Source organism: Tupaia chinensis, unplaced genomic scaffold (genome assembly GCF_000334495.1).
Source record: "Tupaia chinensis unplaced genomic scaffold, TupChi_1.0 Scaffold000350_1, whole genome shotgun sequence".
NCBI classification, from domain to species: domain Eukaryota; kingdom Metazoa; phylum Chordata; class Mammalia; order Scandentia; family Tupaiidae; genus Tupaia; species Tupaia belangeri.
In genome coordinates, this window is record NW_006159844.1 from 9,952,695 (window position 1) to 9,969,522 (window position 16,828).

A 16,828-nucleotide genomic window follows, 5' to 3' on the forward strand; every position below is an offset into this window, starting at 1 on the left:
AGAGGAAGAGGAAAAAAAACATATATATGTGCATAAGCAAGAAAGTAGAAGTGGAATATTATTGATGATAACATGCTTGATTGGGTCACTGTGCAGTTTATTCTAGATGGGAAATTACATTTAGTACATTGTGATGATGCTCAGGGAATGAATGTTAGGGAAAAAAAAAAAGAACGAAAACAAAAAACAAACAAAAAAAAACGGTTAAACTATTCGTACCATTTAAAAAAAAAAATTGGATATTTGATGGCTGCAGTGAGCGGTATGGGCCCAGTTGGGTTCTACTTTATAGTATGCTCTTTTTACCCAATGGGGTTTAGGCCTAAAGTCAGACTTGAGTTCATGTAGAGGCATGTGTCAGCTGTGATAACTATTGGAGAGACTTAGACTAATTAAGATCACTGACAGATCATTTGGGGAGGGGTGAGGCACGGAGGGCAATCGGGGATGACAGGGACAATGTGGGAGGAGGATGGGTCATAACAGAGGGAGGGGGATGGGGAATCTAGGATGGTAAAACAAAAGGCAAGGTATGCAGGACACAAGAATTGGGAAATTATTTGTTGAGAACATATATGTTGACGTGCTTGATTGAGCCAACGCACAGTATATATTGGATGGAAAATTCATTTGTGTGTTGCGATGGGAAAAAAAAATTATAATAAAAAATAAAGAAGAGGATAGAAAGATAGCAAGTGAACAATAGAGAGGATGTTAGTGAGAAACAGATATGTTTTATTATCTGTTGATGATGACGTTATAGTATTCTCAACTGGACTGGTCTGGGAAGTATTTCATGATGGGTGAAGTCTTTTAACAAGCAAAATGAGAAATAGTGATTGACTGTTTTAAAAAATTATAATAATAATAATAATTATTGGGAAATGCATGGAAAAGACATTGAATGATAAAGCGGGGAGATTGATGTCTCTGTATTGACTGACATGCATGGCATTCCCTTTTGAAAAAGCAATGGAAGTCAATGTAAAGTTATATGTAATCCAATGTAATATAAAGAAGATTATGATGATTAAAAAAAAAAAAGTATACGGCCAGCAGGTGATGTGGTTAAGGCACTAGACAGGCCCACATGGCTGACCATGGTTTGAGTCCTGGACCTGGGTGGGTGGCTTTTTCACCCCCCCCGCCCCCCCTCTCATCTATTTCTGGTCAAATTTGAATGAATAAATTATTCCTAGAAAGAAAGTATATGGAAAAAGGAATTAAAGTATGGGTCTATTTTAGTACAAAATATAAAGAAAACAAAGATACACTGATTTTTTTTTTCATACTATACATTTTACATAAACTTTCTAAAGACTCTTATGTACCGAGAAGGTAGAACTGTTATATCAAACTTGATGTCCTTTTGCCTGCAGAAACAGAAGAGTGTGAGGAAGAAATCCTCAAATGGAGAGAGCTCTACAATGAAACCCTGAAGCACTCAAGAATGGGAGAGACTCAAGTTTGAGTCCAACTAAGGTAATTGTCTAATAAGTCCCCAAATCAACACTCTTGAGAGAAATGAAATTGAGTTTCCAAGACAACATTCAAGGATGCCTGGTCTGACTAGCTAAAGCAAGGTAGAAGGCTGTCACCATGCAACCTGTGCTACTACTCATGTCTGCCTTCAGATAGTTGTGGGGGAATTCTCCCCCACCCTCTTCTGAGTGGAGAAAAGGAGAGAACTCTCTGAAATTTGGAACCCTCAACCTTCCACTATGAATTCCAGCACTCAAACGCACAAAAGAGTAAGGAGCACACAAGTATATAGCTGCAGAAACCTACACCCCCTCCCCCCATTAGGATGAAGTGAGCACTTCACCAAATATCTAAAAGTCAAATCAGACCAGAGTCCTCAGATGTAGGAGGAAACCAGGCAGTATCTCTCCCTCAAAGGAACAGAGTAACTCCCCAGCAAGAATGGAAAGAACACTACAAATCACAAGTCAGAAAAAGAACTCATAGAAAACAAGTTAGTTAGCATTACTGATGCTATACCTAAAGTAAGTTTTGGCAGAAATTCACTATTTCAATGATCTTTCCAATTCAATACGTTTATTTGGGCACATTCCCACAAGTGTTAAGTCTTAAAACTTCAAACTAAAGTCATCTATTGAGTTGTGGGAAAAGTCATGACACAGTTTTCTATGCAAAGACTTTTCCAACGACCCAATATATCATATGGCACAGAATTCTGATGTGATTACCTAAGACCATTCACAGCTTTGAGAAACAGTTTCTGCTGGAACTCTTTCTTGCACTTCATGTAAGGTTTTAAGAAATTATCCTGCAGACATCTATATTGTGTTAGTCACTACCTTTTTTGTCTTAAACTGTCATCACCAGGCATATGGTAAAATTCAATAAGTATTTAAGTTAATTCATTAGAAAATCACTCCTTTGAAATTTTCCCCTTGATAATGAAGACATTTTCCTGAAAATATGTATTTGCCTCTAAAATCCCAGTTTTAAACTCATGTAAAGGAATAATGATGGAAGAGGTTATCTATGTACACACTGGTATCTTTTGAACTTAGTGTCATAGTTTATTTGAAAACTTAAAAGGTTAACATATTTTGTGATTTTCAAATTAATGAAATTTATGTTTCCAGCAACATGAACTAGATGAATGGCATTCACTGCAAAGACAACAAGGATGTATCAATGCAATTATTGAAGAAGAAAGGCTCAAACTCCTGAAAGAACATGCTACAAAATTACTAGGCTATCTCCCTAAAGTAATGAGACTTATCTCAAGTACAATCTTCATGATCACTAACGGTAGAGAAAAAGATGGTATGGTCAGCCATGCACTACTTAATGAGGATGGTGCTTCTGTAAATATGCCATGTATCCTAGGCTGTGCCGCCTACATTTATGTAAGTACCTTTTGTGATGTTCACATGGCAATGAGTTTGCGCAACGATGCATTTCTTAGAACCTATCCTTATCATGAAGTGATGCATGACTTTGTCTTAGGCCTTCCGGGGGCCTACGTTTCATGCAGTTACCGTGTTATGAAGTGGCACTGAAATTCTCTTGGTCCATTATTAGAGAGAGCCATGAACTAGATTTACTTAATTTTTACTTTAGGGGTTCATTTTTCTTTCAGCATAGGAGGTCTAAAATGGAACTACCCTAGAGTAACTGTACTACTGTATATATCAGAAATGGTGATATCCATGGAAATAAACATTGTAATGGATAATACCAGTGACAAGCACATGCCTGAACTGAGTCAGATCTGCTCTAGTTATAACTAGGTAAATTTGATTTTCAAAAGTAATTCAAGAAGGTCTGAGATGTACATGAAAATTTGCTGAGTTTCATAGACTACACATAAATATCTAAAGAAGAATACCATCCATCAAATATATTTTTTAAAAAAGGAGAGATTATTGCTTGGCCACCAAATTTTCTGGGTTAGACAGGATAAAAGAGTACAAAACAGTGGTTTTATCAGAGACAGATGGAGGGCCTAATAAAGTTGGTATCCAAAAATGATCATACCCTTTCAGTTCTACTGATCCCAAGTAAACCAAATTCTTTTAACTTGCAAGATTATTTCATTTTGTTTTGAAGAGCCTGTGCTATATTCACTAAATGGGAAAAGAAAATTAAAGCACATCAAATAGTTTAACTCAAAATCTGGGTTTGGTTCTTTCCTACAAAATTAAATATTTGCTAATTTGTAATCCACTGAGGCATGAAGAACCAAGCTTATGCATGAATCTAAGTCACTTCATCCATGACATGTTTTACGACAAAGGTGGGTGATGCATAGAAAAATACATCATGGCTTTTCTGATGACCCAACACATAAAAGTTGATGAATGAGGAAAGTTAGTCTGAGAATATTCAGTATATATAGACAGTAATTTATAAATTACTGTCATCTTATTACCTTAAGAGTGAGAAAATATTCAAAAATTTTTTTCTTGTAGGGAATATTTAAAGGTTTTTCTGAAGTCTTCACCAAGTAAATCATCCTATCAAAAAGGGCAGGAAATTTGTGAGGAGAAGTGAGTAGTGTCAAGACTTGGTAACATAGTGAAGAATCCAAATTTCACCACTAGATGTCAGCATAACTTAACACTTCAGGGGCCGTGGGAATCCATTATCTATTTGGATTTCCGGAAACATCACAGTATAATTTGTAAACAATTATCGGATTTTAAAAACTGCAAAATTACTGTTATTTCTGTACATCTAAATTCTATTACTATTAGTAATTCCATTACTATTAGTGACTCTAAAGTGAACTATATGTTTAGAATTTGGCTTTAAAGCATTTTGTCCGTCTACTATAGTAAATAAAGAGTAAAGAACTTCAAAGTGTTTTATTACCTAATGTGTTTGTTATATTAAGAACTCTAAAACAAAGTGCTCTCACACTATAATTTATGTACTCGAATGATTCTCTAGAACACACTTTCGAGTGGAGTTGTGAAAACAGAAAAGGACTGAGCAGGTTATAAGAAAGACAGCAGAAAACACTTAAAATATTTTGTATTTGACTAAAGTTGTAGAAGACCTGAGCAATGATCAAATTGATATTTCTAGAACCCTACACTTCATTTCTGTAGAAGCATGTTCTTTATGAGGTTTTTGCTACAGGGTGTGTGTGGTTGCCAGAGACAGAAAGCAAGAAATCACCTCCCAGGGGAGATGGACAGGCATGCTAGGCATGAGTTTAAGCCACCGGGCCCGGCCCTGGAACCACAATCGACTACATGGGAGTCCAGCGACATAGCCATTCCGCCAACTGCTGGTCCCAGAAGCACATTCTTTTTGAAGTGCATGTGAGATATTTAGCATTACAGCCCATATTTTGGGCCACTAATTTCAATACATTTTTAAGACAGTGAAATTACGCAGAATATGTTTTACAACAAAAAGGAAATAAATTAGAAACCAATAGAAATATCTAGAAAACCCCTGAATATTTGAAAACAACAGACCTAAGAATAAATCAAAGTAAATTATAAAACCTCTTAATACAACAGAAAAAGCTGGAAAAAGAAATCAATGGGACATAAACTAAGAAAAGTAACATAAGACAGTATCTGCTTTATTAAAAAGAATGATTATCAAAATAAAAATGTCATTAATCTAATCAAGAAAAAAGGACTCTCTAACTTTTCTGTATGTTTAACAATTTTATAACAGACCCCTCCTTCCAGCCCAACAACCAGCGAAAAGCCATAATCCATGTGCATCTGAGGTGGGCTTTTCCTGCCCCTTTAACGAGAAAAATCTCTCACTCCCAAGGGGAAAGAACAACCCTTCATCATCCACAGAGAGTAGAGTGGAACTCCTAGAAATGTCACATAAATATTTTAGGGTATTCATAGTGACAAAGCTAACAGAGATGCAGGAGAAAAGAGACAACGAGATCCAGGAGGTGAGGAAGTTATTCCACAATCTGAAAGAGGAAAAGGAATTAGATGGAACTGTTAGAGATGAAGGCTGTACTATAGGAGATAAATTCACCAAAAGACTGAGAAAATTTAAAAAATGAGAATATACAAGTAATACTAGATACCATTAGATGCCCAAACATCTGGATCATTCCCAGAAGGTGAAGAAACTAATCAGTGCATTGATAATCTATTCCATGAAATCATGGAAGAAAACTTTCCGAACCTAGAGGCATTCAAATATCCAGACTCAAGATATATAAAGGACCCCACATAGAATCAACCCAAGATGATCTGCAAGACACATCATAGTCAGATTGACTAAAACCATAGACAGAGATAAGATACTAAAATTGGCAAGAGAAAAACGTCAAATTACTTTAAAAGGATATCCCATCAGGCTAACATTGGACCTCTTGTTGGAACCAATGCAAGCAAGGAAAGAATGGGAAAATAAAAGTGTTAAGTGAAAAACAATTTCAACAAAAAATACTGTATCCGGCAAGATTATCCTTCACATGGGAAGAAAAGGAAAAAACATTCTCACATAAACAACACCTGAAAGAATTTATCAACACCAGACCAGCTCTTTGAAAAGTTCTGAAGGGAGTACTATACAAGGAAAACTAAAGACAGACAACTAAGAGAACAAAAAATGACCAAGAGAAAGACCAACTTAATGGTAGGGACAAGTTCTGAAATATCAATAATAATGCTGAGTGTTAATGGAAAGGTCAGACCACAGTAACACTGCAAATTCAACAAAAGATCACACAAGACTAAACTAGTGAAATAAATTCTATGACTTTTTTCCTAAAACATTACTGATTTTCTTCTATGCTTTGTCTTCCAGATTTAAGGATTTTTGTGTTCTTTTGAGCGATGGGGTTCAGCATTTTGTTAAAGAATTTTTTTAATTGAAAAACTCTTTTCTCCCTTCCTGACCCTTTTGCAATTGGAAAATATTTGTGAGCATTCTTATTCTGTGGCAATTATTGTGTAAGTTCAATAATACAATAGTATCTGTTGCCTTATATCAGACACTGAATTCTTATGGGGCTTTGTGCAAATAACAGGCCAAATTGAGGATTAACTTTTTTTTTTTTTTTTGGGAAATAAGTTAGTTTATACCTCTCTTTAGTAAAAGGGGGAATAGAAAGAGAGTAAAATTGTTTAAAAAAAATTACAGTGCACTTGTCCCTAGATTCTAGCTTTGTCCATACTTTAAGATGTTTTGTGAATCAATAAAATGTGAAAAAAAAAAAGTTCAATATGGAAGGGAGGGGAGGGGAAAAAATTTTTATGAGCACTGGGACCCTAGATTAAGGTTAAAAGTACCTAACAGTAAGGAAGTAGTGCTGGAAACAAGTAGGAACAGCTGCTAAAAATGAGTACAGAATGCAGTTACTATTTTCATGGCAGACAAGGCAAAGGTAGGTAGACATTACGGGCCCAATGAGCATTCCAACTGGTTAGAACTTAAAGCTAAAATACTTACTTAGTGGGAACACTAAAAGACTTTTTAGTATAGACAAATTTGTACACCTTATCTACTGCTGTCATTAATGTTCAAGGTGAACATTATTCCACTCTAAAAACTGAGCACATACCTATCCCCAAAGAATGTAACTGAATTCTCCCACACCAGTATGTGATATGCTTGTCAAAGAAATGTGGACAGTATATGAGGAAATGTTGATCTAAATTTGTCTAATTTAGTATTCTAATTTCATATTCTGAATCACCTTTTCATAAAAGAATTTGAATAGAAATACAGTTACTTAACATTGTTTTCTTTAGAATTTTATGTGGCAAAACTTTATGTTCTTATAGTTTTTTGTTTCAGTTGGTTCAGATGAATAACAGCTCTTTTTCTCTTTTGAAAAGTATCAACAGCAACTGGGGTATGTTAACAGAAAGATCTAAAAAGGTATATACTTTACCTGTTTCATGAACTGTGTAGCATTAAAAAGCTCACTGCAGCCATACAGAATGTGTTTGCCTTGTTTTGCCTGTGTAAAAAAAAAAAAAGATCACAAATACAATTTAGATGTGAGTAAGAAACAATTATTTTTGTTATTTTCAAGAAAAGAGATTACCCTGATAAGACACTTATATTTACTCTTAAATATCCTTTATTTTTTTCTCTTTTGTGGGTGGTGGTATTGGGTTTTAGTGTACATATCTATCCCAAAATTGCATGAAATAAAGACAACTAAACTGAAAAAAAATGGGCACAAAATGTTTTTATTTTTCAAAAATACAGACACTGTGGCACACTATTGTTGTCATTTCCTATTATACTGTTAAGTCGTTCAGAAAGTAATGATATATTTTTCTGTTTTTATTTGCCAAATGGATCATGACTTTCCTAAATACCCAATAAAAACAGAAAGAATCTAATGACTGATACATTTTACAAATTTATCTTATTCATGAATACTGTACACCTGCACATCAGAGAAAGAAGCATCCTTGACATATTTTTGTCACACCATGATCAACTTCCTCCAGCTCATAAGATCATGAACATGCATGTGCATACCCAGCATGTTTCAGGTAGACAAGGTGAGGTTCTGAACCCACTCCTGCTTGTAGCACTGCAATTCAGTAACGTGCCACTGAGGCTAGGCCAATTATCTATAAAATCATAGCCCAACATTCTTTTAATGTTGGTTCTATACTACTTGAAGAAACCATTCTTCATGTTTTGTCATGCAGAAAATAGGACACAGTGCAGGTAGCATGGGTTGTCAATTCAGTCTCATGTAACACAGTATATGTTAATATGAGGGGACTTCAAAAAGTTTGTGGAAAAATGAAACTAAAGCATGAGCTTATTTTGGTGCAAAAAAATTGAAATACATACAATGTTTTCATAATACACATTTTCCATGAGTTTTATGAGGATTACTCAGTTGACCCATTTTACTTTGTAACTATAAATTTTGCTTCTGATTTTGGCAAAATACTGGCACCTAATCATCAGAGCCAACCTTTGAAAAGGTTTTTGCTACAGAGCGCGTGTGCTCGCGCCATAAAGACAGAGACAGAGAGACAGAAAGCGAGAAATCACCTGGGGGATGGCCAAGTCGCAATCCCTTCTCCTGTATTCTCCTCTCGGGATCCTGGGCACGCATCCACATGTGCCCAATGTGAGTTTAAGCCACTGGGTCCGGGACTCAAACCGTGGTTGACTACATGGGAGTCCAGTGACTTAGCTACTACGCCAATTGCTGATCCCAGCCAAAACTTAACCTCAGAATTTTGTTAAGTTCTTATAGGTATAGTGAACTTGAAGGTAAATTCATGAGATTTCTTTCATAATACAAAAAGTGTTTTCTATAACAAAGACCCTGTTAAAAACAACAGTTTTGGGGCCAGTAGATGGCATAATGGTTATGTCACTGGTCTCCCATGTAGTCGACTACAGTTTGAGTCCCTGGCCTGGTGGCTTAAACTCATACTGGGTGCATGTATGTTCATGTGAGAAATCCTGAGAGGAGAATGGAGAAGGGACTACAGTGTGGTCCTGCCCCCTGGAGGGTGAGTTCTCATTTTCTCTGTCTTTCCAGCGAGTGCACGCAAAGGTCTCTATTAAAAAAAAAAAAAAAAGGGAACAACAGTTTTGAAATCTAAGACAGTAAATATCCTAACTAGTAATTTTTGAGAATAAAATGAGAGTCACACTTCTTTTATTTTCAAAATGAGATGGCATATAAGGACGTATAATCGGGATTCTTGAGGCTGTACAGGATGTACTCCACATGAGGCTGTGATATAAGTAATGGTAATAGAAGAAGAATGAAAACCTAATAAACACTAGAGAGCTAGCTTGCTTGCTTCCTTTTCTCTTTTTAATTTTACTAGAGGGTGTGGGTCCTCACCAGAGACAGTGAGAAGGAGAAAGAACTTCCCTGCTCCCCCATGGGACATGGTCATGCTGCAATTACTTCTCTATTTGTCCATCCTGTTAGGATTTTAGAGACAAGTATGCACACGTGCCCAGTGTTTTTTATTCCAGCTGCTGGGGTTGAGATGTGAACCATGTGGTTGACCATGTAGGACCTGATTCCCTTAACCACCAGGACATGGGCCTGCCTTCAACCTACATTTTCTATTAGTTTATTTCTGTGTTGCTAATACAAATACCTGAGACTGGGTAACTTATTAAACCAAAAAAAGAGGTTTACTGACTCTGATTCTGTGGCTGCAACATTGCCAACAGAAGCAAAAAGAGATAGTGAGTACACGTGGACTGTGAGTGAGCTGCAGGCAGCACTGTTTTTGTAACAACTCTCTTGAGAGAAATCAGTTTATTGAGAGACATTACTTTATTCTTGAAAGTTGTCTCCATAGCCCAATCACTGCTCACTAGGCCTCACCTCTCAAACTCCATCACACTGGAGACTAAATTAAAAAAATATGAATCTCTGGAAAACTGTTACCCAAACCATAATAGCAAGCTTCTGCAAGTTGTCCCCTAGTTTACAGGGGACTCTACCACAGGACTATTTTCATTATTAGGTAGTAGACTTTATTCGGGTTTGGCCAAATGTTAGTGCTAAAGTTCCCGGAATTCCTAGCAATAAGCTCAGACTGTGACAGACCAGCTGAGATTAATCTTGTACAGTCCTCACTCTTTCTGCCCTTACCCTCACCCAGGCTTGCTTAATCAAATCACTGATAATTCTTTTGGTATATTTTACAACATTTAAACAAGAAAAACAAAACCAGAAAACAAGATGTCTAAAATCTAAAACCCTAATCTATGGTGTCATCCAATGAGGTACAGTTATAATTTTAAAGAAACACTTTAGTTGACCAAATAGTCCACTGCAAATCTGTTTCTAATAATATGTTTTGCTTCATACTCACAGGCTGTACTGATATGGGTAACTATTGATGGGAAGCTGCCAGTGACCTATTAGTTTAGTTCCTCCTGAATAGGGGTAAATGACAGGAAAAAAGATGAAGATAACTTGTAACAAAGAAAACAAACTAACAGGGATTTAAAAAACAAACAAACAAACAAACAAACAAACACCTTTCAGGACAAATTGAAGTAGTTACTCAAAATTCAATGAATATAAAGGGCATTTATGAAAATATAAAATTAAAAAATAATTCCTTTGACAATGGCATAAAATAATACAGGGATTTAATGAAATATGTAAAACTAATACTCTTAAAACTATAAAAGACTGTAGAAAAAAATAAAAGATATAAATAAACGTAAAAACAGCTCGTGGGGACAGACTGTCCTTTTTGCTACAGCTGCCGCCAGGTCCATCCTCAGGCCTCTGGGCAGTAAGGGACACTGAGGCAGGGGCACCACTGCCCCACCGCCTCACTTCCAGGCTCCTCAGCTCAAGACCCACCCAGACCCCTAGGCAAGTAGGCAGTTTTTATCTTTTGTTTGTTTTCCTCCATTCTTTTGTTAATACCCTCTCTTCCTTTCCCCCCAGACCTTCCTTTTTGCTGCCGCAGCCCCCAGGTCCATGTCCAGGCCACTGGCTAAATCGCACCCGTGACTTTTTCTTTATTTTTCTTTACTCCCCTCTGTACTCTTTTCTTTTCTCTTATATTATCTTCTTTTCCTCATCTTCCACCTTGCCGGAGGGACTAGCTAGGTCTAGAGTCAGAGATCTGAAATTTTCTAGTAAGATAAGGTTCTCTGGGATCCTCCCTTGTACTGAACCAGCTGTGAAAAAGGAGATACTGCTCTTCAGAAACCTGAATAGATTATCTTTCTTGAGACCACATTACTAAAAACAACAGAACAGAGACTTCAGCACACATTAATTCCCAGCAAAAGGGAAACATACTCCTAGTCAGTGAAACATTCTCCTAAGATGTATTCAAAAGTGATTACATCTTCCAATGGCTAGAAGTAGAGCCTCAGGTCTGAATAAACAAGGAAATATGTCTCCAACAAAAGGAACAAAGTAACTCTCCCCCCCACCTTTCATGAAAATGGAGGACATTACCAAAATGTCAGAGAAAGAATTTCGAACATCCATGGTGACCCAAATTCTATGAGTTGGAACAGAAAAGAGACAATGAACTACAGGAGATTAGGAGGTCCTTTCACAATATGAAAGAAGAAATGGACACTCTGAGAAAGAACCAGATGACTATTATAAATGAAGTCTGTAATAGAGGAAATCAAAAACTCTCTTGAAAGTATTAAAAGTTGGTTGGACCATGCTGAAGACTGAATCTCCTATGTAGAAGATGAAACCTCTGACCTAGAAAAAAACACCAAAAAGATAGAGAAAATAACACACACACGAAACCCCACGAGGATAATATATGAGAAATACTAGACTCCATAAGATGCCCAAACATCAGAATAACTGTTATCCCAAAAGGTGAAGAAACTAATAATGGAATGGAAAATCTATTCCATGAAATTCTGGAAGAAAATTTCCCAAGTCTAGAGAGGCACTCAAGCATGCAGACCCAACAAATACAAAGGACCCCAAATAGAATCAACCCCAGAAGATCTTCCCCAAGGCACATCTTAGCCAGACTGTCCAAGACCACAGATAAAGACATGATACTAAAACTGGCAAGAGAGAAACGAGAAGTGACTTACAAAGGTCGTCTTATCAGGCTAACACTGGACCTCTCAACGGAAACAATGCAAGCAAGGAAAGAATGGGAAGATGTATTGAAAGTGTTAAGAGAGAAACAATTTCAACCAAGATTATATCCTGCAAGATTATCCTTCATATGGGAAAAAAAGATTAAACATCTTCTCAGACTAACAAAACCTAGAAGAATTTGCCAACACTAGACCAGCTCTTCAATAAACCCTGAAGAAAGTACTGTTCTAGGAAAACTAAAGAATTAACTGACAGAAACAAAGGAATAAAAGGCAACTAAGACAATGGCCAAATTAAATGTCAGGACAGATCCAGTAACATTGAGAATAACACTGAATGTTAATGGATTAAATTCTCCAATCAAGAGAGACAGACTGGCTGAATAAAAAACAAAAACCCTCTATCTGTTGCCTACAGGAAACCCACCTCATGGATAAAGACATACACAGGCTGAAAGTGAAGGGTTGAAAAAAGGTTTACCATGCTAATGGGAACCAAAAAAGAGCTGGAGTTGCAATAGTAATTTCTGACAAAACAGGCTTTAAAACAAAAACTGTTCGAAGAGACAAAGAAGGGCACTATATTGTAGTAAAAGGATCAACAGATCAAGAAGATAGAAAGCTTATAAATATCTATGCGCCTAACACAGGAGCACCTAAATATATGAAGGAAAGACTGTTAGATCTAAAAGGGGAGATAGACTGCAATACACTAGTTGTTGGAGACCTCAACACTGCACTATCCCCTCGGGACAGATCATCTAGACAAAAAATAGATAAAGAGATAAAGGATCTAAACCATACCATAAATCAAATGGACTTAACAGACATCTATAGAACTTTCCATCCAAAAACCACGGGATATACTTTTTTTCTCACCCCCACATGGAACCTTTTCAAAGACTGACCATATCATAGGGCACAACGCAAGCCTCTACAGATTCAAAGGCATAGAAACTATATCCAGCATCTTCTCTAACCAAGATGGAATTAAACTTGAGTTTAATTTCAAGAGAAATCCTCAAAAATACTCAAATACATGGAAACTAAATAATCTACTCCTGAATGACTCCACAACTACTGATGAAATAAAGACTGAAATCAAAAGACTCATGGAAGCCAATGACAATGAGGACACAAGTTTCCATAATCTTTGGGACACTGCTAAAAACGATCATAAGAGGGAAGTTCATAGCAATTAGAGCACATAAGAGGAAGACGGAAAGAAGGCAAAAGGATCACCTAACATCATGCTTAGAGAATTGGAAAATCAACAGCAAAAAAATCCAAAAAACTCCAGGAGAAAAATAATAAAGATACGAGCAGAAATAAATGAAATAAAAAATAAGCAAACTATACAGAAAATAAATAAAAGTAAAAGCTGGTTCTTTGAAAAGATAAACAAAATCGATACACCACTAGGGAGACTTATTAAGGAGGAGAGAAAGAAACCAGTGAATCAAATCTGCAATGAAGCAGGCAATATAACAACAGACTAAGTAGAAATTCAAAACATCATTAGAGGATACTATGAACAACGATATGCCAAGAAACAAGACAATATGGATGAGATGGACAAATTCCTGGACACATATAATCTACCAAGATTGAGCCAGGAGGATATAGAAAGTCTGAATAGGCCCATAACAAGCCGGGAGATTGAATCAGTAATAAATAACCTACCAACAAAGAAAAGCCCTGGCCCTGATGGCTTCATCTCTGAATTCTATAAAACTTCCAAAGAAGAGTTAAGCCCCATTTTTCTCAAGTTATTTCTAAAGATCCAAAGGGGTGAAATCTCTTCCTAATTCATTCTATGAAGCCTCTATCACCCTTAACCTTAAAACAGGTAAGGGCAGGACAAGGAAAGAAAACTATAGACCAATATCCCTGATGAATATAGATGCAAAGATTCTCAACAAGACACTAGCAAATCGTATCCAACAACTTATAAAAAAGATTATACATCACGATCAGGTAGGCATTATTCCAGGAATGCAAGGTTGGTTCGACATACGCAAAACCATAAATGTAATACACCATATTAACAGGAATAAAGATAAAAACCATATGGTCATATCGATTGATGCAGAAAAAGCATTTGATAAGATAAAACATCCTTTCATGATAAAGACTCTTAGCAAAATCGGCATAGAAGGGTCATTTCTCAACACATTAAAAGTTATCTATGAAAAACCCATAGCGAACATCAACCGGAATGGAGAAAAGCTGAAAGCTTTCCCACTAAAAACGGGTCCAAGACAAGGATACCCACTTTCTCCACTCCTTTTCAATATAGTAATGGAAGTCCTCACCAATGCAATCAGAAAAGAGAAAAAAATAAAAAGCATTCAAATAGGAAAAGAAGAGATGAAACTCTCTCTATTCACAGATGACATGACTGTATACATAGAAGACCCAATGGTTTCCATGAAAAAATTTCTGGAAGTAATGCACAAATACAGTAAAGTTGTAGGACACAAAATCGATATACAGAAATCTATAGCATTTCTATATACGAACAACAGGCAGGCTGAGATAGAACTGAAAAAAGTTATTCCATTTACCATAGCCACAAAAGGTGTAAGATAATTAAGAATAAATCTAACCAAAGAAGTTAAAGACCTCCACAAGGAAAACTATGAGAAGCTAAAAAGAAATTGAAAATTACACAAAAAAGTGGAAGGACATACCATGTTCCTGGATTGGAAAAATTAATGTAATCAAAATGACAATTCTATACAAATTAATCTACATATTTAATGCAATGCCAATCAAAGTACCAGACACATTCTTCACATATCTAGAAAAGACTATCATAAAATTAATCTGGAATCATAAAAGACCCTGTATTGCCAAAGCAACTCTATACAAGAAGAGTGGAGTGGGTGGCATCTCACTCCCTGACCCAAAAATATACTAGAGAGCTGTGGTAATCAAAATAGCATGGTACTGGCACGGAAACAAACAAGTGGACCGATGGAACAGAATAGAGTCTCCAGAAATTCCCCAAAATACAATCAACTGATTTTTGACAAGGGGTACCAGCCAATCCAGTGGGAAAAGGAAAACCCCTTCAGCAAATGGTGCTAGAAAACCTGAATTTCCACCTGCAGAAAGATGGATCTGAACCCCTACCTCTCACTTTTAACAAAAATCAAGTCAAGGTGGATCAAAGATCTAAATCTAAGACCTCATACTATAAAACTACTCCTAGAAAACACTAGGGAAACTCTGGGAGACATTGGGGTAGAGAAAGACTTCTTAAATAAGATCCCCAAAGCACAATCAATAATCCTCAAAATAGACAAGTGGGATTACATCAGACTAAGAAGTTTCTGCATCGCAAAAGACACAGTAATTAGTGTGAATCGACAGCCCTCAGAATGGGAAAATATTTTTGTAAATTATACATCAGATAAGGGACTGATAACCAGAATACACAAGGAACTCAAGCAGCTGTTTGGAAAAAAGATGATCAGCCCTATTAAAAGATGGGAGGAGTTGGAAAAAAACTCTCTCTAATGATGACATAGGAATAGTCAAAAGGCATATGAAAAAATGCTCAACGTCCCTCATCGTAAGGGAAATGCAGATCGAAACAACAAACAATGAGATACCACCTAACCCCAGTCAGAATGTCTAAGATTAAAAAACAAAAAAATGATAAGTGTTGGCGGGGATGTGGTGAAAGGAGAACTCTTACTCTGCTGGTGGGAATGAAATTGGTCCAGCCACTGTGAAGAACAATTTGGGGATTCCTCAAAAATCTACAAATAGATCTACCATATGATAGATCTACCATATGATCCAGCAATCCCACTCCTTGGTAGCTACCCAAAGGACAGAAGAATTCTTCTTTGGAAAAGTGCTTGCACATTGATGTTTATTGTGGCACTATTCATGATTGCTAAGACATGGAACCAACCCAAATGCCCCCCGTACAGATGAATGGATGGAAAAACTGTGGCATATATACTCTATGGAATACTATTCAGCCATAAAACCCAACAAAACCCTGCCTTTTGACAGAAAGTGGAAGACTATGGAAGATTTATTGCTGAATGAAGGAAGCCAGGCTATAAAGGAGAGACACTTTATGTCCTCACTTAATATATACTGAGTTTCTGCACTTTATGACTGAAACTGATTGACTAAAGGATGTACAAACACAAGAGATAGGTGTGAATGCCAGATGGGGTGTGTGTGTAGGAGTGGGGTCTGGGGAAGGACATTTGGAGGAGGGATACAGAGGCAGAGCATTGACAAGATGGGGAGGTGTGGTGTTATCTGTTGAAGATATTTTGATCAACTGGACTGGGGAGAAATGTTCACATATTGAAACGTTAACTTTGTAAGCTAAATAATGTGATTGAATGTATAAAAAAATTAAAAAAAAAATAAATAAAAAATTAAAAAAATAAAAGTAATCTAGGGTGGCCAGCAGGTGGCATGGTAGTTAAGGCCCTGGATTCCCACATAGTTGACCATAGGCAGAATCCCGGAAGAAGGTTCCACATGGCTCCAGTGAAATAGATTTTTCAGGGAATGAAGACTTTCTATTGATAATTCAGCTTCCAACAAACGAGCTAGCGGCTGAACTTCAAGAATTTGAAAGAAACACACCATCCATCAGATAACAAGAAAACACCGCCAGATCACGAGAAATATGGGAAAATGAGAAAATACCTCTCCTCCAAGGGAAAAGAATAACTCTTCATCCACAAGCAGTTCGGTGAAAATCATGGAAATGTCTGATAAGGAATTTAGAGCATTCATAATGTCGAAGCTAACA

General features: G+C 36.6%; 1 protein-coding gene across 1 annotated transcript in view; it reads right to left on the reverse strand.

Moving 5' to 3' along the window:
• The window catches only part of SCFD1 (sec1 family domain containing 1), a 136,639-nt gene that overhangs the window by 1,087 nt on the left and 118,724 nt on the right, over nucleotides 1–16,828 (reverse strand). Inside the window, 1 exon segment of the mRNA XM_006152401.3 lies at nucleotides 7,367–7,435. Within this exon segment, the coding sequence (XP_006152463.1) occupies nucleotides 7,367–7,435 (69 nt within the window).